Source organism: Mustelus asterias, chromosome 6, assembly GCF_964213995.1.
Source record: "Mustelus asterias chromosome 6, sMusAst1.hap1.1, whole genome shotgun sequence".
NCBI lineage: Eukaryota > Metazoa > Chordata > Chondrichthyes > Carcharhiniformes > Triakidae > Mustelus > Mustelus asterias.
This window is the reverse complement of record NC_135806.1, coordinates 143,642,795-143,669,820: the sequence shown is the minus strand read 5'-3', so window position 1 is coordinate 143,669,820 and position 27,026 is coordinate 143,642,795. Positions and strand designations below refer to the sequence as shown.

At 52.8% G+C, this 27,026-nt stretch overlaps 2 protein-coding genes across 2 annotated transcripts in view; one reads left to right on the top strand and one right to left on the bottom strand.

Annotated features, from left to right (window-relative positions):
- LOC144495229 (complement component C7-like) overlaps positions 1–10,054 on the bottom strand; it is a 108,558-nt gene extending 98,504 nt beyond the window's left edge. Inside the window, exons 1-4 of the mRNA XM_078215296.1 lie at positions 10,011–10,054; positions 7,453–7,646; positions 5,658–5,817; positions 2,855–2,999 (exon numbers count right to left, since the gene is read on the bottom strand). Of these exons, the coding sequence (XP_078071422.1) occupies positions 2,855–2,999; positions 5,658–5,817; positions 7,453–7,646; positions 10,011–10,028 (517 nt within the window). The 5' untranslated portion in view covers positions 10,029–10,054. The remainder of the gene's footprint in view (positions 1–2,854; positions 3,000–5,657; positions 5,818–7,452; positions 7,647–10,010) is intronic.
- The window catches only part of oxct1a (3-oxoacid CoA transferase 1a), a 416,864-nt gene that overhangs the window by 285,731 nt on the left and 104,107 nt on the right, over positions 1–27,026 (top strand). The window lies entirely within an intron of this gene.

Genomic DNA, 27,026 nt, shown 5'->3' with positions numbered 1-27,026 from the left:
AAGATTCACACAACCCTGCCACAGCAACCTCTGCAAGACGTGCCGGATCATCGACACGGATGCCATCATCTCACGTGAGAACACTATCTACCAGGTACACGGTACCTACTCTTGCAACTCGGCCAACGTTGTCTACCTGATACGCTGCAGGAAAGGATGTCCCGAGGCATGGTACATTGGGGAAACTATGCAGACGCTGCGACAACGGATGAATGAACACTGCTCGACAATCACCAGGCAAGACTGTTCTCTTCCTGTTGGGGAACACTTCAGCGGTCACGGGCATTCGGCCTCTGATATTCGGGTAAGCGTTCTCCAAGGCGGCCTTCGCGACACACGACAGCGCAGAGTCGCTGAGCAGAAACTGATAGCCAAGTTCCTCACACACGAGGACGGCCTCAACCGGGATATTGGGTTCATGTCACACTATTTGTAATCCCCACAGCTTGCCTGGACCTGCAGAGTTTCACTGGCTGTCTTGTCTGGAGACAATACACATCTTTTTAGCCTGTCTTGATGCTCTCTCCATTCACGTTGTTTGTATCTTAAAGACTTGATTAGCTGTAAGTATTCGCATTCCAACCATTATTCATATAAATTGAGTCTGTGTCTTTATATGCCCTGTTTGTGAACAGAATTCCCACTCACCTGAAGAAGGGGCTTGGAGCTCCGAAAGCTTGTGTGGCTTTTGCTACCAAATAAACCTGTTGGACTTTAACCTGGTGTTGTTAAACTTCTTACTGTGTTTCCCACTAGACACAGGAGGGATCTTTACCCTGGTTGGGGAATCTGAAACCAGGGGATACAGTCTCGGGATATGATGGACCATTTAGGATTGATGTGAAGCCAACTCACTGAATGTGTTCAGAAAACAGACAGATTTTTAAAAAATGTTAATGGCATCAAGGGGGATGGAGAGAAAGTGGGAATGCAGCACTGAGGTCGAGGGTCAGCCATGGCTGTACTGAATGGCAGAGCAGAACCAAGGGGCTGAATTTTGTTTTTATTCATTCGCAGGACATGGGCATCGCTGGTTGGCCAGCATTTATTGCCCATCCCTAGTTGCCCGAGGGCAGTTGAGAGTCAACCACATTGCTGTGGCTCTGGAGTCACATGTAGGCCAGACCAGGTAAGAATGGCCCTTCAGCCCATCAGGTCTGCACTGGCACATTAGGAACATCTGAATTCCCACCAATTCCCACCTGCCAGCACTTGGTCCATAGCCCTGAATGTTCTGATGTGCCAAGTGCTCATCCAGGTACTTTTTAAAGGATGTGAGACATCCCGCCTCCACCACCCTCCCAGGCAGCGCATTCCAGACCCTCACCACCCTCTGAGTAAAAAGGATTTTCCTCACATCCCCCCAAACCTCCCACCCCTCACCTTGAACCTATGTCCCCTCGTGACTGACCCTTCAACTAAGGAGAACAGCTGTTCCTTATCCACCCTGTCCATGCCCCTCATAATCTTGAACACCTCGATCAGGTCACCCCTCAGTCTTCTCCGCTCCAACGAAAACAACCCAAGCCTATCCAACCTGTCTTCATAACTTAAATGTTCCACCCCAGGCAGCGTCCTGGTGAATCTCCTCTGCACCCCTCTGTGTTCACGTCCTTCCTATAATGTGGCGACCAGAACTGCACACAGTCCTCCAGCTGTGGCCTCACCAAAGTTCTATAAAACTCCATCATGACCTCTTTGCTTTTGTAATCTATACCCCGATTGATAAAGGCAAGTGTCCCATGTGTCTTTTTCACCACCCTACTGACATGCCCTTCCGCCTTCAGAGATCCGTGGACAAACACGCCAAGGTCCCTTTGTTCCACAGAACTTCCTAGTGTCCCACCATTCACTGAACACTTTCTTGTCAAATTACTCCTTCCAAAGTGTATCACCTCACACTTTACAGGGTTAAATTCCATCTGCCACTTATCCGCCCAAATGACCATTCCGTCTATATCTTCCTGTAACCCAAGACACTCCGCCTCACTGTTACCCACCCGGCCAATCTTTGTGTCAGCCGCAGACTTACTGATCCTACCCCCACATAGTCATCTATGTCGTTGATATAAATGATAAATAGTCGGGGGCCCAGCACGGATCCCTGTGGTACACCGCTGGACACTGGCCTCCAGTCACTAACGCAACCTTTACCCACAGCGATGTGATAGATTGGGCCACTTGGCCCATCGAGTCTGCTCTGCCATTCAATCATGGCTGATATTTTTCTCATCCCCATTCTCCTGCCTTTTCCCCATTGCCCCTGATCCCCTTATTAATCAAGAACCAATCTATCTCTGTCTTAAAGACACTCAATGACCCGGCCTCCACAGCCTTCTGCGGCAAAGAGTTCCACACATTCCCCACTCTCTGGCTGAAGAAACTCCTCCTCATCTCTGTTTTAAAGGATCGTCCCTTTAGCCTGAGGTTGTGCCTCTGGTTCTAGTTTTTCCTACTCGTGGAAACATCCTCTCCACATCCACTCTATCCAGGCCTCGCAGTATTCTATAAGTTTCAATAAGATCCCCCCTCATCCTTCTAAACTCCAACGAGTACAGACCCAGAGTCCTCAACCGTTCCTCATACGACACGCTCTTCATTCCAGGGATCGTTCTTGTGAACCTCCTCTGGACCCTTTCCAAGGTCAGCACATTCTTGGCCGAGCGAGAACCTCAGTTCAAGGGCAATTAGGGATGGGCAATAAGTGCTGGCCCAGCCAGTGACACCCATGTCCCAGGAAGGTATAGCATTTAAAAAATGGCGGATGTGTAGGATGAAGTGGATAACTCTTTCAGAGAGGCTGAGGGCCACATGGAGTGCTGCAAGAATGATTTCAGAATGAGAAGGTTGTTACCGTTCAGGCAGCGAAACATGTTGACACAGTCAGTCTGCTGGATGTTGCACAGTCTGTCAGGTAAACACGGCCTATCACTGTCCATCTTGGTCTCCTCGCACCGTCCTCCAAACTGGGCTGGCTTCAGCAGAGGCCTGTAACGAAACTAAAGATCCCAGCATCAATCAGCACAGTGATGGAGCAGTCAGTACAGCACAGCAGGAGGCCATTCGGCCCATCACATCCATGTCAATTGAAATGGCCGGGAGGTAAATCAGCATCGTGAACTGTCAGCGCCCAGACATTGGTGGATCAGAGTATCTCTGTGTTCCCACAGCCATTACACCTCCCCCTCCGCCAACCCTCCAGCCCCTCCCCATTCCCCAACCTCTCCCCCCCCTCCACCAACCCTCCAGCCCCTCCCCATTCCCCAACCTCTCCTCCCCCTCCGCCACTCTGCTCCTCACTCCTCCATCCCCTCCCCCTCCTCCACTCTGCCCCTCACTCCTCCATCCCCTCCTTCTCCGCCACTCTGCTCCTCACTCCTCCATCCCCTCCCCCTATGTCACTCTGCCCCTCACTCCTCCATCCCCTTCTTCTCCGCCACTCTGCCCCTCACTACTCCATCCCCTCCCCCTCTGCCACTCTGCCCCTCACTACTCCATCCCCTCCCCCTCCGCCACTCTGCCCCTCACTACTCCATCCCCTCCCCCTCCGCCACTCTGCCCCTCACTCCTCCATTCTCTCCCCCTCCGCCACTCTGCCCCTCACTCCTCCATCCCCTTCTTCTCCGCCACTCTGCCCCTCACTACTCCATCCCCTCCCCCTCCGCCACTCTGCCCCTCACTACTCCATCCCCTCCCCCTCCGCCACTCTGCCCCTCACTACTCCATCCCCTCCCCCTCCGCCACTCTGCCCCTCACTCCTCCATTCTCTCCCCCTCCGCCACTCTGCTCCTCACTCCTCCATCCTCTCCCCCTCCGCCACTCTGCCCCTCACTCCTCCATCCCCTCCCCCTCCTCCACTCTGCCCCTCACTCCTCCATCCCCTCCCCCTCCTCCACTCTGCCCCTCACTCCTCCATCCCCTCCCCCTCCCCCACTCTGCCCCTCACTCTTCCATCCCCTCCCCCTCCTCCACTCTGCCCCTCACTCCTCCATCCCCTCCCTCTCCTCCACTCTGCCCTCACTCCTCCATCCCCTCCCCCTCCTCCACTCTGCCCCTCACTCCTCCATCCCCTCCCCCTCCTCCACTCTGCCCCTCACACCTCCATCCCCTCCCCTTCCTCAACTCTGCCCCTCACTACTCCATCCCCTCCCCCTCCTCCTCCATCCTTCCCCGCATCCCATTCTCTCCTTTTCACTCACTGTCTGTACTCCCCCCTTTATTTCCATCTCCCTTACCTTTCCCCTCCCCGTAACCTCCTCGAGGATGTAACCAGTAGAGTTACCAGGGAGAACCAGTGGATGTGGTTTATTTAGATTTTCAGAAGGCTTTCGACAAGGTCTCACACAACAGGCTACTGTGTAAAGTTAAAGCACATGGGATTGCGGGTAATGTCTTGAGATGGATAGAAAGCTGGTTAGCAGATAGGAAGCAAAGAGTTGGCATAAATGGGTCTTTTTCTGATTGGCAGTCAGTGACAATTAGGGTTCTGCAGGTATCTGTGCTAGGACCCCAACTGTTCACATTATATATTAATGATTTGGAAGAGGGAACTGAATGTATTATCTCCAAATTTGCAGATGATACAAAGTTGGGTGGGAGGGTGAGCTGTGAGGAGGATGCAGAGATGCTTCAGCGTGATTTGGACAGGCTGAGTGTGTGGGTATCTGCATGGAAGATGCAGTATAATGTGGATATATGTGAGGTTATCCACTTTGGTAGCAATAATAGGAAGACAGATTATTACTTGAATGGGTGTAAATTGAGAGGTGGATACTCAATGAGACCTTGGTGTCCTCGTGCATCAGTCGCTGAAAGTAAGCGCACAGGTACAGCAGGCAGTAAAGAAGGCAAATGGTATGTTGGCCTTCATAGCGAGAGGATTTGAGTTCAGGGATAGGGATGTTTTGCTGCAATTGTATAGGGTGTTGGTGAGGCCACACCTGGAGTATTGTGTGCAGTTTTGGTGTCCTTATCTGAGGAAGAATGTTCTTGCTATAGAGGGAGTACAGCGAAGGTTTACCAGGCTGATTCCTGAGATGGCAGGTCTGTCATATGAGGAGAGATTAAGTGGGTTAGGATTATATTCACTGGAGTTTAGAAGAGTGAGAGGGGATCTTATAGAAACATATAAAATTCTAACACGGTTAGACAGGGTGGATTCAGAAAGAATGTTCCCGATGATGGGGGAATCCAGAACTAGGGTTCATAGTTTGAGGAAAAGGGGAAAACCTTTTAGAACTGAGGTGAGGAGAAATTTCTTCACCCAGAGGGTGGTGAATGTGTGGAATTCTCTACCATGGAAAGTTGTTGAGGTCAAAATGTTGTCTGATTTCAAGAAGAAATTAGATTTCGCTCTTGGGGCTGATGGGATCGAGGGATATGGGGGGAAGGAGGGGTTCAGGATATTGAATTCAACGATAAGCCACGATCAAAATCAATGTTGGAGCAGGCTCGAAGGGCCGAATGGCCTCCTCCTGCTTCTAGTTTCTATGTTTCTGTGTCACTCTCCTCACACTTCCCGATGTTCTTTCCACTCAACACCATCCCTCTCACTCCCCCTCTCATCCCTCTGCCTCTATCCACTTTCCTCTCCCCCTCCCCCCTCTCCACTGCCCCTCGGGATGAGGCAGGTGGGATTTTGGGAGGATGGTGTGTACCTGTTTCCTGACGCAGGGGTCACAGGTCGACCAGCTTGCCCAGTCTCCGATCACACAGGGGGTGCTGCACCCCTGGGTGTTACACTCCTTGCGTTGTGTGCTGGGAGAGCAGATGTTGACGCAGTTAAACTTGTGATAATATTCATCGATATGAAACTTCCTGAATGAAGCAGAGAGACCAGGTTAATAACCAGATTATCACAGCCCGCCCCACTGGCCACCTCCCTCCATTTCATCCTCACACAACCGTCCCTATCTCCCTCACCTCCCCTCACACCCTCCCATCTCCCACATAGATAGATAGATACCCTACAGTGCAGAAAGAGGCCCTTCGGCCCGTCGAGTCTGCACCGACCACAATCCCACCCAGGCCCTATCCCCATAACCCACCCACTAATCCCTCTAACCTAGACATCTCAGGACTCGAAGGGGCAATTTTAGCATGGCCAATCAACCTAACCCGCACATCTTTGGACGGTGGGAGGAAACCGGAGCACCCAGAGGAAACCCACGCAGACACGAGGAGAATGTGCAAACTCCACAAAGACAGTGACCCGAGCCGGGAATCGAACCCAGGTCCCTGGAGCTGTGAAGCAGCAGTGCTAACCACTGTGCTACCGTGCCGCCCCCTCACACCCTCCCTATCTCCCTCACCTCCCCTCACATCCCCCTATCTCCCTCACCTCCCCTCACACCCCCACTCACACCCTCCCATCTCCCACATCACCTCCCCTCACACCCTCCTTATCTCCCTCATCACCTCCTCCCCTCACACCCTCCCTATCTCCCTCATCACCTCCCCTCACACGCTCCCTATCTCCCTCATCATCTCCCCTCACACCCTCCCTATCTCCCTCACCTCCCCTCACACCCCCCTATCTCCCTCACCTCCCCTCACACCCCCCTATCTCCCTCACCCCCACTCACACCCTCCCATCTCCCACATCACCTCCCCTCACACCCTCCTTATCTCCCTCATCACCTCCTCCCCTCACACCCTCCCTATCTCCCTCACCTCCCCTCACACCCCCACTCACACCCTCCCATCTCCCACATCACCTCCCCTCACACCCTCCTTATCTCCCTCATCACCTCCTCCCCTCACACCCTCCCTATCTCCCTCATCACCTCCCCTCACACGCTCCCTATCTCCCTCATCATCTCCCCTCACACCCTCTCTATCTCACTCACCTCCCCTCACACGCTCCCTATCTCCCTCACCCCCACTCACACCCTCCCATCTCCCACATCACCTCCCCTCACACCCTCCTTATCTCCCTCATCACCTCCTCCCCTCACACCCTCCCTATCTCCCACATCGCCTCCCCTCACACCCTCCCTATCTCCCTCACCTCCCCTCACACCCCCTATCTCCCTCACCTCCCCGCACACCCCCCTATCTCCCTCACCTCCCCGCACACCCCCCTATCTCCCTCACCTCTCCTCACACCCGTCCTATCTGTCTCACCTCCCCTCACACCCACTACTCCCCTCACACCCTCCCTATCTTCCTCACCTCCCTCGCACTCCCCACACTCTCCCTCATCACACCTCCCCTCACGCCCTCCCCGTCTCCCTCATCACCTCCCCTCACACTCCGCACACCCTCCCTCATCACCTCCTCCTCTCACATTCCATACACTCTCCTTCACCTGCCTCATGCCCCTGTTGACCTTTCCATGCCCACATCACCCTCTTTCGCTGCTCCCACTCTTGCCTTTTGCCCTTTGACCCTCTCCCGAACCAAGGATGGAGAATTTTGCAAACTGATGTGAGATTGTGAGTGGACACTGACCGGTAGCGACTGGTTTGACCCCCTCCGCAGGTCACGGAACAGGTTGACCATTGCGACCAGGGGTATTTCTCGCAGAAGCAGGCCAGGCTGGCGCTGACACAGAGGCTGAGGAGATACAGGGTGAGAGCATGTCGATAGGGCCCCATCATCAGACGGAAAGGAGCTCGGGATGGGCTGGCCACCTCAAACAAATTCTGAAATACAAATAGATAGAGATTAAATCCTTCGCAGCTCACCACAACATCCAAGATGTCAGAACCCAGATATCTGACCCTCACGTCCAGAAAATCAAACATTCAAATCAACCCTCAACAACACAACTCCAAATCTCAGCTGAGACGGCAATGCAGTGCTGAGGGAGTGCTGCACTGTCAGAGGGTCAGTACTGAGGGAGTGCCGCACTGTCAGAGGGTCAGTACTGAGGGAGTGCTGCACTGTCAGAGGGTCAGTAGTGAGGGAGTGCTGCACTGTCAGAGCGTCAGTACTGAGGGAGTGCTGCACTGTCAGAGGGTCAGTACTGAGGGAGTGCTGCACTGTCAGAGGGTCAGTACCGAGGGAGTGCCGCACTGTCAGAGGGTCAGTACTGAGGGAGCGCTGCACTGTCAGAGGGTCAGTGCTGAGGGAGTGCCGCACTGTCAGAGGGTCAGTAGTGAGGGAGTGCTGCACTGTCAGAGGGTCAGTACTGAGGGAGTGCTGCACTGTCAGAGGGTCAGTACTGAGGGAGTGCTGCACTGTCAGAGGGTCAGTACCGAGGGAGTGCCGCACTGTCAGAGGGTCAGTACTGAGGGAGCGCTGCACTGTCAGAGGGTCAGTGCTGAGGGAGTGCCGCACTGTCAGAGGGTCAGTACCGAGGGAGTGCCGCACTGTCAGAGGGTCAGTGCTGAGGGAGTGCCGCACTGTCAGAGGGTCAGTACCGAGGGAGTGCCGCACTGTCAGAGGGTCAGTACCGAGGGAGTGCCGCACTGTCAGAGGGTCAGTGCTGAGGGAGTGCGGCACTGTCAGAGGGTCAGTGCTGAGGGAGTGCCGCACTGTCAGAGGGTCAGTACCGAGGGAGTGCCGCACTGTCAGAGGGTCAGTACTGAGGGAGTGCCGCACTGTCAGAGGGTCAGTGCTGAGGGAGTGCCGCACTGTCAGAGGGTCAGTGCTGAGGGACTGCCGCAGTGTCAGAGGGTCAGTACTGAGGGAGCGCCGCACTGTCAGAGGGTCAGTACTGAGGGAGTGCCGCACTGTCAGAGGGTCAGTGCTGAGGGACTGCCGCACTGTCAGAGGGTCAGTACTGAGGGAGCGCCGCACTGTCAGAGGGTCAGTACTGAGGGAGTGCCGCACTGTCAGAGGGTCAGTACAGAGGGAATGCTGCTCCGTCAGAGGGTCAGTGCTGAGGGAGTGCCGCACTGTCAGAGGGTCAGTACTGAGGCACTGCCGCACTGTCAGAGGGTCAGTACTGAGGGAGTGCCGCACTGTCAGAGGGTCAGTGCTGAGGGACTGCCGCACTGTCAGAGGGTCAGTACTGAGGGAGCGCCGCACTGTCAGAGGGTCAGTACTGAGGGAGTGCCGCACTGTCAGAGGGTCAGTACTGAGGGAGTGCCACACTATCAGAGGGTCAGTGCTGAGGGAGTGCTGCACTGTCAGAGGGTCAGTGCTGAGGCACTGCTGCACTGTCAGAGGGTCAGTACTGAGGGAGTGCCGCACTGTCAGAGGGTCAGTACTGAGGGAGTGCCGCGCTGTCAGAGGGTCAGTGCTGAGGGAGTGCCGCACTGTCAGAGGGTCAGTACTGAGGGAGTGCTGCACTGTCAGAGAGTCAGTACTGTGGGAGTGCCGCACTGTCAGAGAGTCAGTACTGAGGGAGTGCTGCACTGTCAGAGGGTCAGTGCTGAGGGAGTGCCGCACTGTCAGAGGGTCAGTACTGAGGCACTGCTGCACTGTCAGAGGGTCAGTACTGAGGGAGTGCCACACTGTCAGAGGGTCAGTACTGAGGGAGTGCCACACTATCAGAGGGTCAGTACTGAGGCACTGCCGCACTGTCAGAGGGTCAGTACTGAGGCACTGCTGCACTGTCAGAGGGTCAGTACTGAGGGAGTGCCACACTGTCAGAGGGTCAGTACTGAGGGAGTGCCACACTATCAGAGGGTCAGTACTGAGGGAGTGCCGCACTGTCAGAGGGTCAGTACTGAGGGAGTGCCGCACTGTCAGAGGGTCAGTGCTGAGGGAGTGCTGCACTGTCAGAGGGTCAGTACTGAGGGAGTGCTGCACTGTCAGAGGGCCAGTACTGAGGGGGTGCCGCACTGTCAGAGGGTCAGTACTGAGGGAGTGCTGCACTGTCAGAGGGTCAGTACTGAGGGAGTGCTGCACTGTCAGAGGGTCAGTACTGAGGGAGTGCCGCACTGTCAGAGGGTCAGTACTGAGGGAGTGCCGCCCTGTCAGAGGTGCTGTTTCTCTGAGGAGACCTGAATTCAAAGCTCTCCGGTTTCGATGTAAGCGATTGCAAGTTGATCCGGGAATTCTCCACATTCTGACTGAATACATTCATCCTTCAATCGACATCACAAAATCACAATAACCATACATTCTGGCATCATTAGATTTGCGAGTTCCTCCCCTCATTTTAGCTGCTCCATTTCATAGTTGACACTGTCCCAACTTCAATAATTAACCTGTTACTTCCAAACGCGTTTAGATATCCTGAGGTCCTGACAGATGCCATAAAAAGACAATATTTTCTTTTCGCGGACAATGTAAATGAAAGAAGGGGAGAGAAAGGGGGAGTTTGACGATAGAATGAGCAGGAAAATACTTTCGGAAGATGTTTAAATGCGAGAGGTGTACTTACCCTCACCATCCAGATAGCGATTCCCTCCAGCCAGGAAGCTGCGTTCAACTGGCCATCCTCGCCTCAATTGCTTGGATCACAGATTTCTTTTCACCAAAACCAGCGGAAGCAGCAGGAAACCAAGAAAAAACTGTGAGGATGAGGCAGGGAGAGGAGGCAGGCTGGTGGCACTGAGTTTAACAATTGGCAAGTCATGTTGCAGCTTTATAGAACCTTAGTTAGGCCGCACTGGGAATATAGTGTTCAATTCTGGTCACAACACTACCAGAAGGATGTGGAGGCTTTGGAGAGGGTACAGAAAAGATTTACCAGGATGTTGCCTGGTATGGAGGGCATTAGCTATGAGGAGAGGTTGGAGAAACTTGGTTTGTTCTCACTGGAATGACGGAGGTTGAGGGGAGACCTGATTGAAGTCTAGAAGATTGAGAAGCATGGACAGAGTGGATAGTCAGAAGCTTTTTCCCCAGGGTGGAAGAGTCAATTACTAGGGGGCACAGGTTTAAGGTGCGAGGGGCAAGGTTTAAAGGAGATGTACAAGGCAGATTTTTTACACAGAGGGTGGTGGGTGCCTGGAACTCGCTGCCGGGGGAGGTAGTGGAAGCAGATACGGTAGTGAGTTTTAAGGGGCGTCTTGACAAGTACATGAATAGGATGGGAATAGAGGGATATGGTCCCCGGAAGGGTAGGGGGTTTTAGTTCAGGCGGGCAGCACGGTCGGTGCAGGCTAGGAGGGCCGAAGGGCCTGTTCCTGTGCTGTAATTTTCTTTGTTCTTTGTGTGACAGAAGAGACAAGGGAACCACAGGAAAAGGAGAGACATCGAATCCCACAGTGCAGAAGGAGGCCATTCAGCCCATCAAGCCTGCACCCACAACAATCCCACCCAGGCTCTATACCCACAACTCCACGTATTTACCCCACTAATTCCCCCTGACACTTCGGGGCAATTTACCATGGCCAATAAACCTAACCAACAAATCTTCAGGAAACCGGAGCACCCGGAGGAAACCCACATAGACACGGAGAGAAGGTGCAGAATCCACACAGACAGTGACCCAAGCCGGGAATCGAACCCAGATCCCTGGTGCTGTGAGGCAGCAGCGCTAACCACTGTGCCACCGTGCTGCCCAGACATACCACAGTGGAATAAAGTTCAGGAATAAGAGGGCAAAGAGAATCCTGAAATGTGATCAAAACATGGGTGCGTTTACAGTCAGGAAACAAGCGGTGCTGGATCGGGACCCGAGTGACGCACATCGAGACAAACATCAACTGCTGTTGGAGAGTCACTGGCTCAGGAAAGACAAGCTTTGCACTGCCCAAAACCTGTTGGTTTTCCAGATTTGTCCCTGACTTAGTGTTACAGACTGGCAGATTCCAAAGCCCCGGATTACATGCATTGGAGAGAGGGCTGGAGAGGTTTACAAGAATGGTCCCAGGGGTGAGAAACTTGGGTTATGAGGATCGATTGGAGAGGTTGAGTCTGTTTTCCTTGGAGAGAAGAAAGCTGAGAGGAGATTAGATAGAGATGTTCAAAATCATGAGGGGGCTGGACAGAGCAGAGAGCGAGAAACTGTTGAGAAGCAAATGTGATGTGAGAAAAACTTTTTCACACAGCGAGTGGTCTGGGTCTGGAATGTTCTGCCTGGAAGTGTGGTGGAGGCAGCTTCAATCGAGGCATTCGAGAGGGTGATGGATGACTATTTAAATAGGAACAATGTGCAGGGAAAAGGCAGGGGAATGACAATAAGTCCATGATGCTGGTTTGGAGAGCCAGTACAGACAAGATGGGCCAAATGGCCTCCTTTTCCACTGTAACAATTCTTCGAATCTGTGTAAATATCAAACGTTTCATAATTGTATTGTGGGCCCCGGAGTGGAACGTGCCTCCAGAAGAAAAGTTACATTTCATTGCAATTTCTGTAATATTCAAGCTGAAATGTTTTGGAATGTACAAAGTTTATGAGTATTGGCTCCGCAGCTTAGTGGTTAGAGCACTGGCCCCAGGCGTTGCAAGTTCAATTCTGGTTGGAGCCTGTGATTAACATTTAGCCGCTGTGGGGAGGACGCAGAGAGACTGGAAAGAGATGCAGACTACTAGATGAGTGCGCAACACGATAACAGATTGGGTGTAACTCTAGAAAGTGAAAAGATATTCTCTTCAATAGCAACATTTCAAAAGCATTTGGATAAGTACATGATGGGAAAGGGTTAGATGGGCCAAACGCGGGCAATTGGGACTGGCTGGGAGGTCAGCATGGACCGGGTGGGCCGAAGGGCCTGTTTCCGTACTGTATTGCTCTATGACTCTAATATATTTTTGGGGAATAAAAGTGAGGCAGTGGAATATGTTCCAGAGAGGGAGCATTTGGGAACATTGTCATATCATCAAATACAGAATCGCTATGGAAAAGGTTTAGCTGCATTAAAAGATGCCTTTATCAATCAGGGTATAGATTACAAAAGCAGAGGGGTCAGGATGAGGTTGTATAGAACTTTGGTGAGGCCACAGCTGGAGCACTGCGTGCAGTTCTGGTCCCCACATTATAGGAAGGATGTGGTTGCACTGGAGGGGGTGCAGAGGAGATTCACCAGGATGCTGCCCGGGATGGAACATTTAAGTTATGAAGAGAGGTTGGATAGGCTTGGGTTGTTTTCGTTGGAGCAGAGAAGACTGAGGGGTGACCTGATCGAGGTGTTCAAGATTATGAGGAGCATGGACAAGGTGGATAGGGAGCAGCTGTTCCCCTTAGTTGAAGGGTCAGTCACGAGGGGGACATAGGTTCAAGGTGAGGGGCAGGAGGTTTAGGGGGGATGTGAGGAAAAGCTTTTTTACCCAGAGGGTGTTGAGGGTCTGGAATGCTCTGTCGGGGAGGGTGGTGGAGGCCTCACATCCTTTAAAAAGTACCTGGATGAGCACCTGGCACATCACAACATTCAGGGCTATGGGCCAAGTGCTGGCAAGTGGGGTTAGGTGGGAATTCAGGTGTTTCTAATGTGTCGGTGTGGACTCAATGGGCCAAAGGGCCTCTTCAGTGCTGTCTGATTCTCTGATTCTATGAAAGACAAAGACATTAATCTGGAGGAGAACTAATTACAGTAAGGCGAAAACAGGTCCTCGCTCAGATTTATTAGAATCAAAAATTCTTCAGCAAAACATTGGGAGATCTTCAAGGGGCAATTGGTTCTGATGCAGATTAAACATTAATCCCATGATGGGGAAAGGAAGGACATCCAAATGTAGCATTCCCTGGATGACTAAAGAGAGAGAAATTAAAATGAGATAGCAGAAGAGGTTGATAATATAGAAACTTAGAGAACTTCAAAAGGACATAACTGGCATAGAGACAGGTTATAAGAATTGATTAGCGGCTTACATCAAAGGAAACACCATAACTTTTTATCAAGATATAAATAGTAAAAGGGTATTCAAAGGATGGCTGGAGTTGATTGGGGAGAAATTCTTGTGCAGGGAGAGGATACGTCTAAGGTATGAACTCAGCACTTTTTATATCTTCACTAGAGAATTGGCTGCTGCCAGTGTAAAGGAGAAGGCATGGAAGATAATGGACAGAATAAAAATAGATAAACAGCTCAGGGGTCCTCGCAGATAGAAAAGTCACCTGGTCACGATGAGATGTGTTTGAGGATACTGAGTGGGGGAAGTAAGGATGGAAATTGTGGGGACCCGACCACAGCATTCCTTCAATCCGGGATCAAGGACAGAGCGCGAGGTGATTACCAACACAGGAGAGGGAGAAAGCCAGCAGCCAAACGCCAGTTAGCAGGAAAACACTGGGACAATAATCCAAGTCCAACAGGTTTATTTGGTAGCAAATACCAAATTGGTATTTTGCTACCAAATAAACCTGTTGGACTTTAACCTGGTGTTGTGAGACTTCTTACTGTGTTCACCCCAGTCCAACGCCGGCATCTCCACATCATGACAATAATCCAAGACAAAATTATCATCTGGAGAGGTGAGAATGAGAGGGCAGCACGGTGGCACAGCGGTTAGCACTGCTGCCTCACAGCGCCAGGGACCTGGGTTCAATTCCCGGCCTGGGTCACTGTCTGTGCGGAGTTTGCACGTTCTCCCCGTGTCTGCGTGGGTTTCCTCCGGGTGCTCCGGTTTCCTCCCACAGTCCAAAGATGTGCGGGTTAGGTGGATTAGATGGATAAGTTTACCCTTAGTGTCAGGGGGATTAGCAGGGTAAATATGTGGGGTTATGAGAATAGGGCCTGGGTGGGATTGTTGTTTGTGCAGGCTGGATGGGCCGAATGGCCTCCTTCTGCACTGTAGGGGTTCTATGACTCTAGATGATTACCCTTGACATCAAGGCCATCTTTGACTGGGTGTGGCATCAAGGAACCTGAGCAAAACTGGAGTCAATGAGAATCGGGGGGAAACTCTCTGCTGGCTGGAATCATACCTGGTATTTAGGAGGATGGTTGTGGTGGTTGGAGGTCAGTCGTCTCCGCTCCAGGACATCTCTGCAGCTGTCCCTCAGGGTAGTGTTTGGTTTTATCTACTCTGAGTGTTGTCTTCCTGAATTTTGAAAATTTTACGCTGTAACTCAGAGCCTTCAGTTCCAGAATCTTCCCCGGCCCATCTCCTGTTGAATTGAAGGATTTCTACTCCAACAGTAAGGTTGAAGGTGGAGACGATCCCACCTGAGACTTCAACTGCTTTTCACATCGTTACAATGAAATGGAAAGTGAGACTCTGTCTGCTGAAACCTCAGCCCAGCTTCCAAAACACTTTTGATAAAGTTCCACATGAAAGGCTGTTAGCTGAACTCTATAGCTGTGGGGATTCGGGATGGATTGTAGGAAGGAAAAGCAAACATGAGATGCAGAGGCAACTGGATCCAGGAGTTCTTGAGGAGTGAGGGGAAAGTACTAAAAGCAATGGATTTGGGCTCAGTGCTGGGCCCATGGCCAATTTTGAATTTACGTAAATGGATATAAATACATGGTTTACAGGACTCCAAATCAGAGACCGTGAGACCATAAGAAATAGGAGCAGGAGGAAGCCATTCAGCCCCTCAGGCCTGCTCCGCCACTCAATAGGATCATGGCTGATCCGACATTCCTCGCATCCACTTTCCTGCCCTTTCCCTGTAACTCTTGATTCCTTACCGATCAACAATCTATCTCAGCCTTAAATATACACAAGCACTCTGCCCCCACAGCTCCCTGTGACGAGGGGCTCCAAAGATGAAAACAACCCTCTGAGAAAAGAAATCCCTCCTCATCTCAGTCTTAAATTGGCGCCCCGTCATTCTGAGACTCTGGCCTCTGGTCCTAGACTCTCCCACGAGGGGAAACATCCTCTCAGCATTTACCCTGTCAAGCCCCTTTAGAATCCTCTATGTTTCAATGAGGTCGCCTCTCGTTCTTCTACATTCCATTGAGTAGAGTCCCAACCTGTTTAACCTTTCTTCATAAGACAATCCCTCCATACCCGGAATCATCCCAGTGAACCTTCCCTGAACTGCCACCAATGAAATAATATCTTTCCTTAAATAAGGGGACCAAAACTGCTCCCAGTGCTCCAGATGCACTCTCCGGTACCTCATACAGTTGCAGCAAGACTTCCCAACTCATAGAAATCATAGAAACCCTACAGTACAGAAAGAGGCCATTCAACCCATCGAGTCTGCACCGACCACAATCCCACCCAGGCCCTACCCCCATATCCCTACATATTTTACCCGCTAATCCCTCTAATCTACGCATTCCAGGACACTAAGGGGCAATTTTAGCATGGCCAATCAACCTAACCCGCACATCTTTGGACTGTGGGAGGAAACCGGAGCACCCGGAGGAAACCCATGCAGACACGCGGAGAATGTGCAAACTCCACACAGACAGTGACCCGAGCCGGGATTCGAACCCAGGTCTCTGGAGCTGTGAAGCAGCAGTGCTAACCACTGTGCCACCGTGCTGCCCAACCCTCTAGAAATAACCCTCCTGATTACCTGCTGTGTGCCAGCTCTCTGTGTTTTGTGCCCAAGTCCCTTTGTGTTGGAGCTTTCTGAAGCTTTTCTCCATTTGAATAAAACTCTGTTCTCCTGTTCCCCCTTCCACAAGGAACAACTTCACATTTTCCCCATTATACTCCATCCACCAACCTCACCCCCACCCTCACCCCATGCCCACCTTCATCCCATTAATAATAATGTCTATATATGTCTACATATGCCGTGTTTGTGAAACCTACCTCTCCATTCACCTGATGAAGGGGCAGCGCTCCAAAAGCTCGTGATTCAAATAAACCTGTTGGACTTTAACCTGGTGTTGTGAGATTCTTACTGTGCCCCGCCCCAGTCCAACACCGGCACCCCCACATCATAATAAAGAATGCAGGGGGGGAATTAAGTATCATCACCATCACTAGAGAGGTAGCATTAGACAAATGAATGGGGCTGAAGGCAGGAAAAAAGCAGGTAACTATTGGTCGATTCGCCAAATATCTATTGTTGGGAAAATGTTGGCGATAATTATTATGGAAACTCATAATCCAATCAAACAGAGTCAGCACGCTTCATGGAAGGAAAATCACAATGAGGGGGTCATTTTCAGATGGGTGTAGCGGTGAGGCTGGGGATGGGGGTGAGGCTGTAGTGGTGGGGGTGGGGTAGGGGAGGGGGTGGGGAGGGGGAGGGGGTGGGGGTGAGGGTGGGGGGTGGGGAAGGGGTGGGGGAGGGGATGCGGGTGGGGAGAGGGAGGGGGTGGTGAGGGTGGGGGATGGGGAATGGGTGGGGGGTGAGGTTGGGAGTGGTGGGGGTGGGTGGGAGGGGTGACAGTGAGGGGGAGTGGGGGGTGGGGAGGGGAGAGGGTGGGGGTGGGTTGGGGGTGGGGAGGGGTTGGGGGATGGGGAGGGTGTGGTGAGGGGGAGGGGGTGGGGTGTGGGGAGGGGGTGGGGGGTGAGGTTGGGAGTGGTGGGGGTGGAGGGGTTGACAGTGAGGGGGAGTGAGGGGTGGGGAGGGGGAGAGGGTGGGGGTGGGGAGAGGGTGGGAGGGGGTGGGGAGGGGTTGGGGGATGGGGAGGGGGTGGGGTGTGGGGAGGGGGTAGGGTGTGGGGAGGGTGAGGGGTGTGGGGAGGGGGTGGGGTGTGGGGAGGGGGAGGGGGGTGGGGTGTGGGGAGGGGGCGGGGGGGTGAGGTTGGGAGTGGTGGGGGTGGGGGGGGTGACAGTGAGGGGGAGAGGGTGGGGGTGGGGAGAGGGTGGGGGTGGGGAGGTGGTGGGGAGGGGGTGGGGAGGTGGTGGGGAGGAGGTGGGGGTGAGGTTGGGAGTGGTGGGGGCGGGGGGGTGACAGTGAGGGGGAGTGAGGGGAGGGGAGGGGGAGAGGGTGGGGAGAGGGTGGGGGTGGGGTGTGGGGAGGGGGTGGGGGGTGAGGTTGGGAGTGGTGGGGGCGGGGGGGGTGACAGTGTGGGGGAGTGGGGGTGGGGAGGGGGAGAGGGTTGGGGGTGGGGAGGGGATGGGGAGGGGGTGGGGTGTGGGGAGGGGGTGGGGGGTGAGGTTGGGAGTGGTGGGGGCGGGGGGGGTGACAGTGAGGGGGAGTGAGGGAGGGGAGGGGGAGAGGGTGGGGGTGGGGAGAGGGTGGGGGTGGGGTGTGGGGAGGGGGTGGGGGGTGAGGTTGGGAGTGGTGGGGGCGGGGGGGTGACAGTGTGGGGGAGTGAGGGGAGGGGGAGGGGGAGAGGGTTGGGGGTGGGGAGGGGATGGGGAGGGGGTGGGGTGTGGGGAGGGGGTGGGGGGTGAGGTTGGGAGTGGTGGGGGCGGGGGGGGTGACAGTGTGGGGGAGTGGGGGTGGGGAGGGGGAGAGGGTTGGGGGTGGGGAGGGGATGGGGAGGGGGTGGGGTGTGGGGAGGGGGCGGGGGGGTTGGGAGTGGTGGGGGCGGGGGGGTGACAGTGTGGGGAGTGAGGGGAGGGGAGGGGGGAGAGGGTGGGGTGGGGAGGGTGGGGAGGGGGGTGGGGTGTGGGGAGGGGGTGGGGGGTGAGGTTGGGAGTGGTGGGGGCGGGTGGGGGGTGTTCGAGTTCTCCAGTTGCTGAGTTGTTTGCCTGTGTTGGAGACAGAGTTTTGTGAGCTCGGAGCTGGGTCACGGTCAGGGAGATTGGGAATATTTGGCTGAGATTCTGAGTTCCCTGGACTCAAAACAGAATGGTGACAGGTTCCAGCCGCTGTTCCTTTCTCACAGGGTCAGCTTGGGGGGACGGTGTGGGGGGCCAACTGCTTCCCGTAAATCGGAGGGGTGAACGCTCGTTAACCTCCTGTCCTCCTGCCTCTGAGACAAACTGCTGCTTCTCCCAACAACTCCCAGTTTCACTGCGCTGCTCTCAGGCACCCGACTTTGATCCCATTGAAAAGTTTGGAGCCACACACAATGGGGCAACGAAGGAGGCTTGTAAACCCCAGCGGTGAAAACTTAAAGACTGGCTTTAGAAAGCTGTCAGTTCACAGCATCGAATATAGAATCTGTCCTAAAACATACAGATGCCAAACTGTCTGCAGCTGGAGAATGTAATAGATCGTAGCCTCTGTGGATTCCGAAAAGTCGCATTTAACTACACCTTTCAGAATTCACTGAGAAAAATAACGGAAAAGAGTAGGCAAGGTCAATGTGGGGAATTGCAGAGTGCCTGTACAGGGTCGATGGGCTGAATGGTCTCCTGTGCGGTAATTACAGCCCTTCTCCACCAGGGGCAGCACCGCAGCCTACCATTATTGAATGTATGCGCCACCACATGGCAACTGCTGGGTACTGCAGCTATTCCCATTCACAATCCCACATCCAGGTAACATTCCCATATCCCCGTTCACTATCCCACATCCCCGTTCACTATCCCACATTCCCGTTCACTGTCCCACAGTCATAGAGTCGTGGAGGTTTACAGCATGGAAACAGGCCCTTCAGCCCAACTTGTCCATGCCACCCCTTTTTTTAACCCCTAAACTAGTCCCAATTGCCTGCATTTGGCCCATATCCCTCAAGACCCATCGTACCCATGTAACTATCTAAATGCTTTTTAAAAGACAAAATTGAACCCGCCTCAACTACTACCTCTGGCAGCTTGTTCCAGACACTCACCACCCTCTGTGTGAAACAATTGCCCCTCTGGACCCTTTTGTATCTCTCCCCTCTCACCTTAAACCTGGCCACAATCCCGCATTCTCAGCCCCAATCCCACATTTCCAGCTCCAATCTCACATTCCCAGCCTCAATCCAACACTCCTGGTCACAATCCCACATTCCCAGCCACAAATCCACATTTTGGGACACAATTCCACTGTTGAGGAGTTGTTGGTGTTCAACCCTTTATCTTGTTCAGACTTTCTTCCTTTCAAGTAGCCAGACCAGGTTTCAGAGTTTAAAACAATTGTTTATTACTAGCTTTAGTCGAATTTCTGATACAAATGGAAGAGGAGAAAGTAGGGTCCCATACCACTGTCCTCTGAACAGAGGGAAGTACGATAGGATGAGGGCTGAATTGGCTAAGGTGGACTGAGAGAGCAGACTGGTAGGTAGGACAGCTGAGGAACAATGGAGGATTTTTAAGGAGATCCTTTTCAGCACTCAGCAACAATATATTCCGGTGATAAAGAAGGGCTCTCAGCCCAGCTCTGCAGCTTATCTATGTCCCTCTGTAACCTGCCACTTCCCTCCGCACTGTCTACAACTTTAGTGTCATCCGCAAATTTACTAATCCATCCTTCCACGCCCTCATCCAGGTCTTTAATAAAAATGACAAACAGCAGTGGCCCCAAAACAGATCCTTGCGGTACACCACTAGTAACTGGACTCCAGGATGAATATTTCCCATCAACCACCACCCTTTGTTTTCTTCCAGCTCGCCAATTGCTGATCCAAACCACTAAATCACCCTCAATCCCATGTGTCCGTATTTTCTGCAAAAGCTTACCATGGGGAACCTTATCAAACGCTTTGCTGAAATCCATATACACCACATCAACCGCTTTACCCTCATTCACCTCTTTGGTCACCTTCTCAAAGAACTCAATAAGGTTTGTGGGGCACGACCTACCCTTCACAAAACCGTGCTGACTAAGAAAGCGATAAAGAAAGGAAAGATAGGTTATGAAGCTAGGCTAGAACAAAGAACAAAGAACAATACAGCACAGGAACAGGCCCTTCGGCCCTCCAAGCCCGTGCCGCTCCCTGGTCCAAACTAGACCATTCTTTTGTATCCCTCCATTCCCACTCCGTTCATATGGCTATCTCGATAAGTCTTAAACGTTCCCAGTGTGTCCGCCTCCACCACCTTGCCTGGCAGCGCATTCCAGGCCCCCACCACCCTCTGTGTAAAATATGTCCTTCTGATATCCGTGTTAAACCTCCCCCCCTTCACCTTGAACCTATGACCCCTCGTGAACGTCACCACCGACCTGGGGAAAAGCTTCCCACCGTTCACCCTATCTATGCCTTTCATAATTTTATACACCTCTATTAAGTCTCCCCTCATTCTCCGTCTTTCCAGGGAGAACAACCCCAGTTTACCCAATCTCTCCTCATAACTAAGCCCCTCCATACCAGGCAACATCCTGGTAAACCTCCTCTGTACTCTCTCCAAAGCCTCCACATCCTTCTGGTAGTGTGGCGACCAGAACTGGACGCAGTATTCCAAATGCGGCCGAACCAACGTTCCATACATCTGCAACATCAGACCCCAACTTTTATACTCTATGCCCCGTCCTATAAAGGCAAGCATGCCATATGCCTTCTTCACCACCTTCTCCACCTGTGACGTCACCTTCAAGGATCTGTGGACTTGCACACCCAGGTCCCTCTGCGTATCTACACCCTTTATGGTTCTGCCATTTATCGTATAGCTCCTCCCTACATTATTTCTACCAAAATGCATCACTTCGCATTTATCAGGATTGAACTCCATCTGCCATTTCTTTGCCCAAATTTCCAGCCTATCTATATCCTTCTGTAGCTTCTGACAATGCTCCTCACTATCTGCAAGTCCTGCCAATTTTGTGTCGTCCGCAAACTTACTGATCACCCCAGTTACACCTTCTTCCAGATCGTTTATATAAATCACAAACAGCAGAGGTCCCAATACAGAGCCCTGCGGAACACCACTAGTCACAGGCCTCCAGCCGGAAAAAGACCCCTCCACTACCACCCTCTGTCTTCTGTGACCAAGCCAGTTCTCCACCCATCTAGCCACCTCCCCCTTTATCCCATGAGATCCAACCTTTTTCACCAGCCTACCATGAGGGACTTTGTCAAACGCTTTACTAAAGTCCATATAGACGACATCCACGGCCCTTCCCTCGTCAACCATTCTGGTCACTTCTTCAAAAAACTCCACCAGGTTAGTGAGGCATGACCTCCCTCTCACAAATCCATGCTAAATATCGTTAATGAGTTTATTCCTTTCTAAATGCGCATACATCCTATCTCTAAGAATCTTCTCCAACAACTTCCCCACCACGGACGTCAAGCTCACCGGCCTATAATTACCCGGGTTATCCTTCCTACCCTTCTTAAATAACGGGACCACATTAGCTATCCTCCAATCCTCTGGGACCTCACCTGCGTCCAGTGACGAGACAAAGATTTGCGTCAGAGGCCCAGCGATTTCATCTCTCGTCTCCCTGAGCAGCCTTGGATAGATTCCATCAGGCCCTGGGGATTTGTCAGTCTTTATATTCTCTAACAAACCTAACACTTCCTCCCTTGTAATGGAGATTTTCTCCAACGGTTCAACACTCGCCTCCGAGACACTCCCAGTCAACACATCCCTCTCCTTTGTGAATACCGACGCAAAGTATTCATTTAGGATCTCCCCTACTTCTTTGGGCTCCAAGCATAATTCCCCACTTTTGTCCCTGAGAGGTCCGATTTTTTCCCTGACAACCCTTTTGTTCCTAACCTATGAATAAAATGCCTTGGGATTATCCTTAATCCTGTCTGCCAAGGACATTTCATGACCCCTTTTTGCTCTTCTAATTCCCCGTTTGAGTTCTTTCCTACTTTCTTTGTACTCCTCCAGAGCTCCCTCCATTTTTAGCTGCCTGGACCTAACATACACCTCTCTTTTCTTTTTGACCAGTCCCTCAATTTCCCTGGTTATCCACGGTTCTCAAATCCTACCCTTCCTATCCTTCTTTTTTACAGGCACATGCCTGTCCTGCAGCCCGAACAACTGTTCCTTAAAAGACTCCCACATGCCAGATGTGGATTTACCCTCAAACAGCCTCTCCCAATCAAGAGCTGCCAATTTCTGCCTAATCCCACTAAAGTTAGCCTTCCCCCAATCCAACACCTTACCCTTGGGACACCACTCATCCTTTTCCATCACTATCCTAAAGCTAACAGAATTGTGGTCACTATTTGCCACATGTTCCCCTACCGAAACTTTGAAGACCTGACCGGGCTCATTCCCCAGTACTAGGTCCAGTATAGCCCCCTCTCTAGTCGGGCTATCTACATATTGTTCCAAAGAACCCTCCTGTACGCATTTTACAAATTCCTCCCCAGTCAGAGTCCCTGCTCTCAGCGATTTCCAGTCTATACCAGGGAAATTGAAGTCTCCCTCTACAACAACCCTATTTTTCCTGCACCTATCCAGTATCTCCTGACATATCCGTTCTTCCAGTTCCCTTGGGCTGTTGGGGGGCCTGTAGTACACCCCCAACATAGTGACTGCGCCCTTCCTGTTTCTAAGCTCCACCCAGAGTGACTCGTTACACGACCCCTCTGAATTGTCCTCCCTCTGCACCGCTGTAATATGCTCTCCAACTAATACTGCTACTCCCCCACCTCTTTTGGCCCCTCCTCTGTCTCGCCCAAAACACTTGTACCCCGGAATATTCAGCTGCCAGTCCTGTCCCCCTTTCAACCAAGTCTCCGTCACCGCAACCACATCCAAATTCCTCGTGAGCATTAAGGCCCTAAGTTCGTCTGTCTTACCTGCTACGCTCCTTGCATTGAAGTATAAGCACTCCAGACCTCCAGGCCCAGTGAGGTCATCCTCCCCCAGAGTGCTCTTCTTCTTTGCCAGCCTTGTCCCAGCCCCAAGCTCGTCCCCAGCCTCTACACTTGTAGACCTAATATTTTGATCCCCACCCCCCTGCCATACTAGTTTAAACCCCCCCGAACTGCACTAGCAAAACTCTAGCTCTAAATATAAAAAATGATAGTAAAAGCTTTTACAAATATATAAAAAGGAATAGAGTGGCAAGAGTGAATGTTGGACCCTTGGAGGACGAGAGGGGGGATTTAATAGTGGGAAATGAGGAAATGGCTGAAACTTTAAATAAGTTTTTTGTGTCGGTCTTCACGGTGGAAGACACAAATAGTTTACCGAATATTAACGATAGAGGGTTGGTAGGAGGAGAGGTACTCAATACAATTAATGTTACCAGAGAGGCAGTGCTTGGTAGACTAACGGGACTGAAGGTGGACAAGTCCCCGGGCCCAGATGGAATGCATCCCAGGGTACTGAAAGAAATGTCAGAGGTAATAGCGGATGCGTTAGTGGTTATTTCTCAAAATTCGTTGGATTCTGGGGTAGTGCCGGCGGATTGGAAAACGGCTAATGTTACGCCGCTGTTTAAAAAAGGAAATAGACAAAAGGCGGGTAACTACAGGCCGGTCAGCTTAACGTCTGTAGTTGGGAAAACGCTGGAATCCATCATTAAAGAAGAAATAGCAGGCCATCTGGATAAGAATGGTTTGTGAGGCACGAATGATTCAGCAGATGCGATTTCCAGTTTATACCAGGGAAATTGAAGTCTCCCACTACAACAACCCTATTTTTCCTGCACCGATCCAGTTAAAGTTTATTTAATAGTCACACATAGGCTTACATTAACACTGCAATGAAGTTACTGTGAAAATCCCCTAGTCGCCACACTTCGGCACCTGTTCGGGTACACTGAGGGAGAATTTAGCACGGCCAATGCACCTAACAGCACATCTTTCAGACTGTGGGAGGAAACTGGAGCACCCGGAGGAAACCCACGCAGACACGGGGAGAACGTGCAGACTCCGCACAGACAGTGACCTAAGGTGGGAATCGAACCCGTGTCTCTGGCGGTGAGGCAGCAGTGCCAACCACTGTGTCACCGTGCCACATAATAGTTACTTTGTATGCAACTCATCCGCACACTTATGCAGTATCTCATCATCATGCCAACACCTTCTTGACTGTCAGACGATCTTATCAAAGATCTTGAAGTTTTTGCTCATCTCTCCATGTATGGTCCATACGCCTTGGGCGGCAGAGTTTCAAATTATGCCCTCTTAAAAAAACATAGACAAAACATATCACCAAGAAAACCAAGAAAACCCATCAGTCTGCAAGCCCGTCTATCCTTTCACTGGAATATATATCAGTGGTCGGTTGAAATATTCCATTGAATTCAGTTGCATCCAATACCCCAATCTCCACTTGTTATTTAATTTCTGGACTCGATCTTCGACCCTCAATTACTTAATCCTATCCAATTTGCTTCATAACAACATTCAAACAGAAATCAAACATTTCTACGTGATTCCAGGCAGTAATATATTTTGATATCTTGTTCTTAAATAGAACTCGCTAACAGTGCATTTTCCCGATGTTAGAATTGTCCCAAATTCAAACAACAGTGTTGTTGGCTTTCAAATTCTCATTAATGCCGATCTCAGCTCGTCTTAAGGACGATGTGGAGTTACCGGTGTTGGACTGGGGTGGGCACTGTAAGAAGTAGCACAGTGGCACAGTGGTTAGCACTGCTGCCTCACAGCTCCAGGGTCCCGGGTTCGATTCCCGTCTCGGGTCACTGTCTGTGTGGAGTTTGCACATTCTCCTCGTGTCTGCGTGGGTTTCCTCCGGGTGCTCCGGTTTCCTCCCACAGTCCAAAGATGTGCGGGTTAGGTTGATTGGCCAGGTTAAAAATTGCCCCTTAGAGTCCGAGGATGCGTAGGTTAGAGGGATTAGCGGGTAAATATGTGGGGGTAGGGCCTGGGTGGGATTGTGGTCGGTGCGAACTCGATGGGCCGGGTGGCCTCCTTCTGCACTGTAGGGTTTCTATGTTTCTATGTCTAAGTCTCACAACGCCAGGTTAAAGTCCAACAGGTTTATTTGGAATCTGGAGCTTTCTGAGCGCCGCTCCTTCCTCAGGTGAGAGTCAATTTAAGGAGGAGATAGGTGTGTTTTTAATGAGTAACGGGGTGGAGGGTTCTGGGGAGCGGCAGGAAGATGGAGATGTGATCATGATGGTATCGAATGGTGGAGCAGACTGGAGGGGCTGAATGGCCTCCTCCTGCACCTTATTCCACCAATGGATGTATGCGGATGTGACCTGGATCCCTGCCCCTCTCCCAGCCTCCCTGCCCACACACTGACCCCTCCCCAACCCCTCTCCCACACACTGACCTCTCCCACGGCCCCCCCCTGCACTGCACCCCACACACACTGACCCCTCCCCCTGCACTGCCCCTCCCCCACACACTGACCCCTCCCCCTGCACTGCCCCTCCCACACACTGACCCCTCCCCCTGCACTGCACCTCCCCCACACACTGACCCCTCCCCCTGCACTGCCCCTCCCACACACACTGACCCCTCCCCAGACCCTCCCCCCACACTGACCCCACCCCTGCACACTGACTCCTCCCCCAGCCCCCCCACACACTGACCCTTCCCCTGCCCCTCCACCCACACACTGACCCTTCCCCAACCCCTCTCCCACACTGACCCCTCCCCCACACACTGACCCTTCCCCAGTCCCCCACACACTGACCCCTCCCCCTGCACTGCCCCTCCCACACACACTGACCCCTCCCCAGACCCTCTCCCCACACTGACCCCACCCCTGCACACTGACTCCTCCCCCAGCCCCCCCACACACTGACCCTTCCCCAGCCCCTCCGCCCACACACTGACCCTTCCCCAACCCCTCTCCCACACTGACCCCTCCCCCACACATTGACCCCTCCCCCACACACTGACCCTTCCCCAGTCCCCCACACACTGACTCCTCCCCCAGCCCCCCCACACACTGACCCTTCCCCAACTCCTCCCCTTCACACTGACCCCTCCCCTAGCACCCCCACACACTGACCCCTCCCCCCTGCACTGCCCCTCCCCTGCACACTGACCCCTCCCCATGCCCCCGCACACTGACCCCTCCCCCTCACACTGACCCCTCCCCTCACACTGACCCCTCCCCCTCACACTGACCCCTCCTCCACACACTGACCCCTCCCCCTCACACTGACCCCTCCTCCACACACTGACCCCTCCCCCACACATTGACCCCTCCCCCACACACTGACCCTTCCCCAGTCCCCCACACACTGACTCCTCCCCCAGCCCCCCACACACTGACCCTTCCCCAGTCCCCCACACACTGACTCCTCCCCCAGCCCCCCCACACACTGACCCTTCCCCAACTCCTCCCCTTCACACTGACCCCTCCTCCACAAACTGACCCCTCCCCTCACACTGACCCCTCCCCCTCACACTGTCCCCCCCCCTCACGCTGACCCCTCCCCCTCACACTGACCCCTCCCCCTCACACTGACCCCTCCCCCTCACACTGACCCCTCCCCCTCACACTGACCCCTCCCCCTCACACTGACCCCCCCCCCCAGCCCCGCCCCCTCACACTGACCCCTCCCCCTCACACTGACCCCTCCCCCTCACACTGACCCCTCCCCCAGCCCCGCGCCCTCACACTGACCCCTCCCCCAGCCCCGCCCCCTCACACTGACCCCTCCCCAG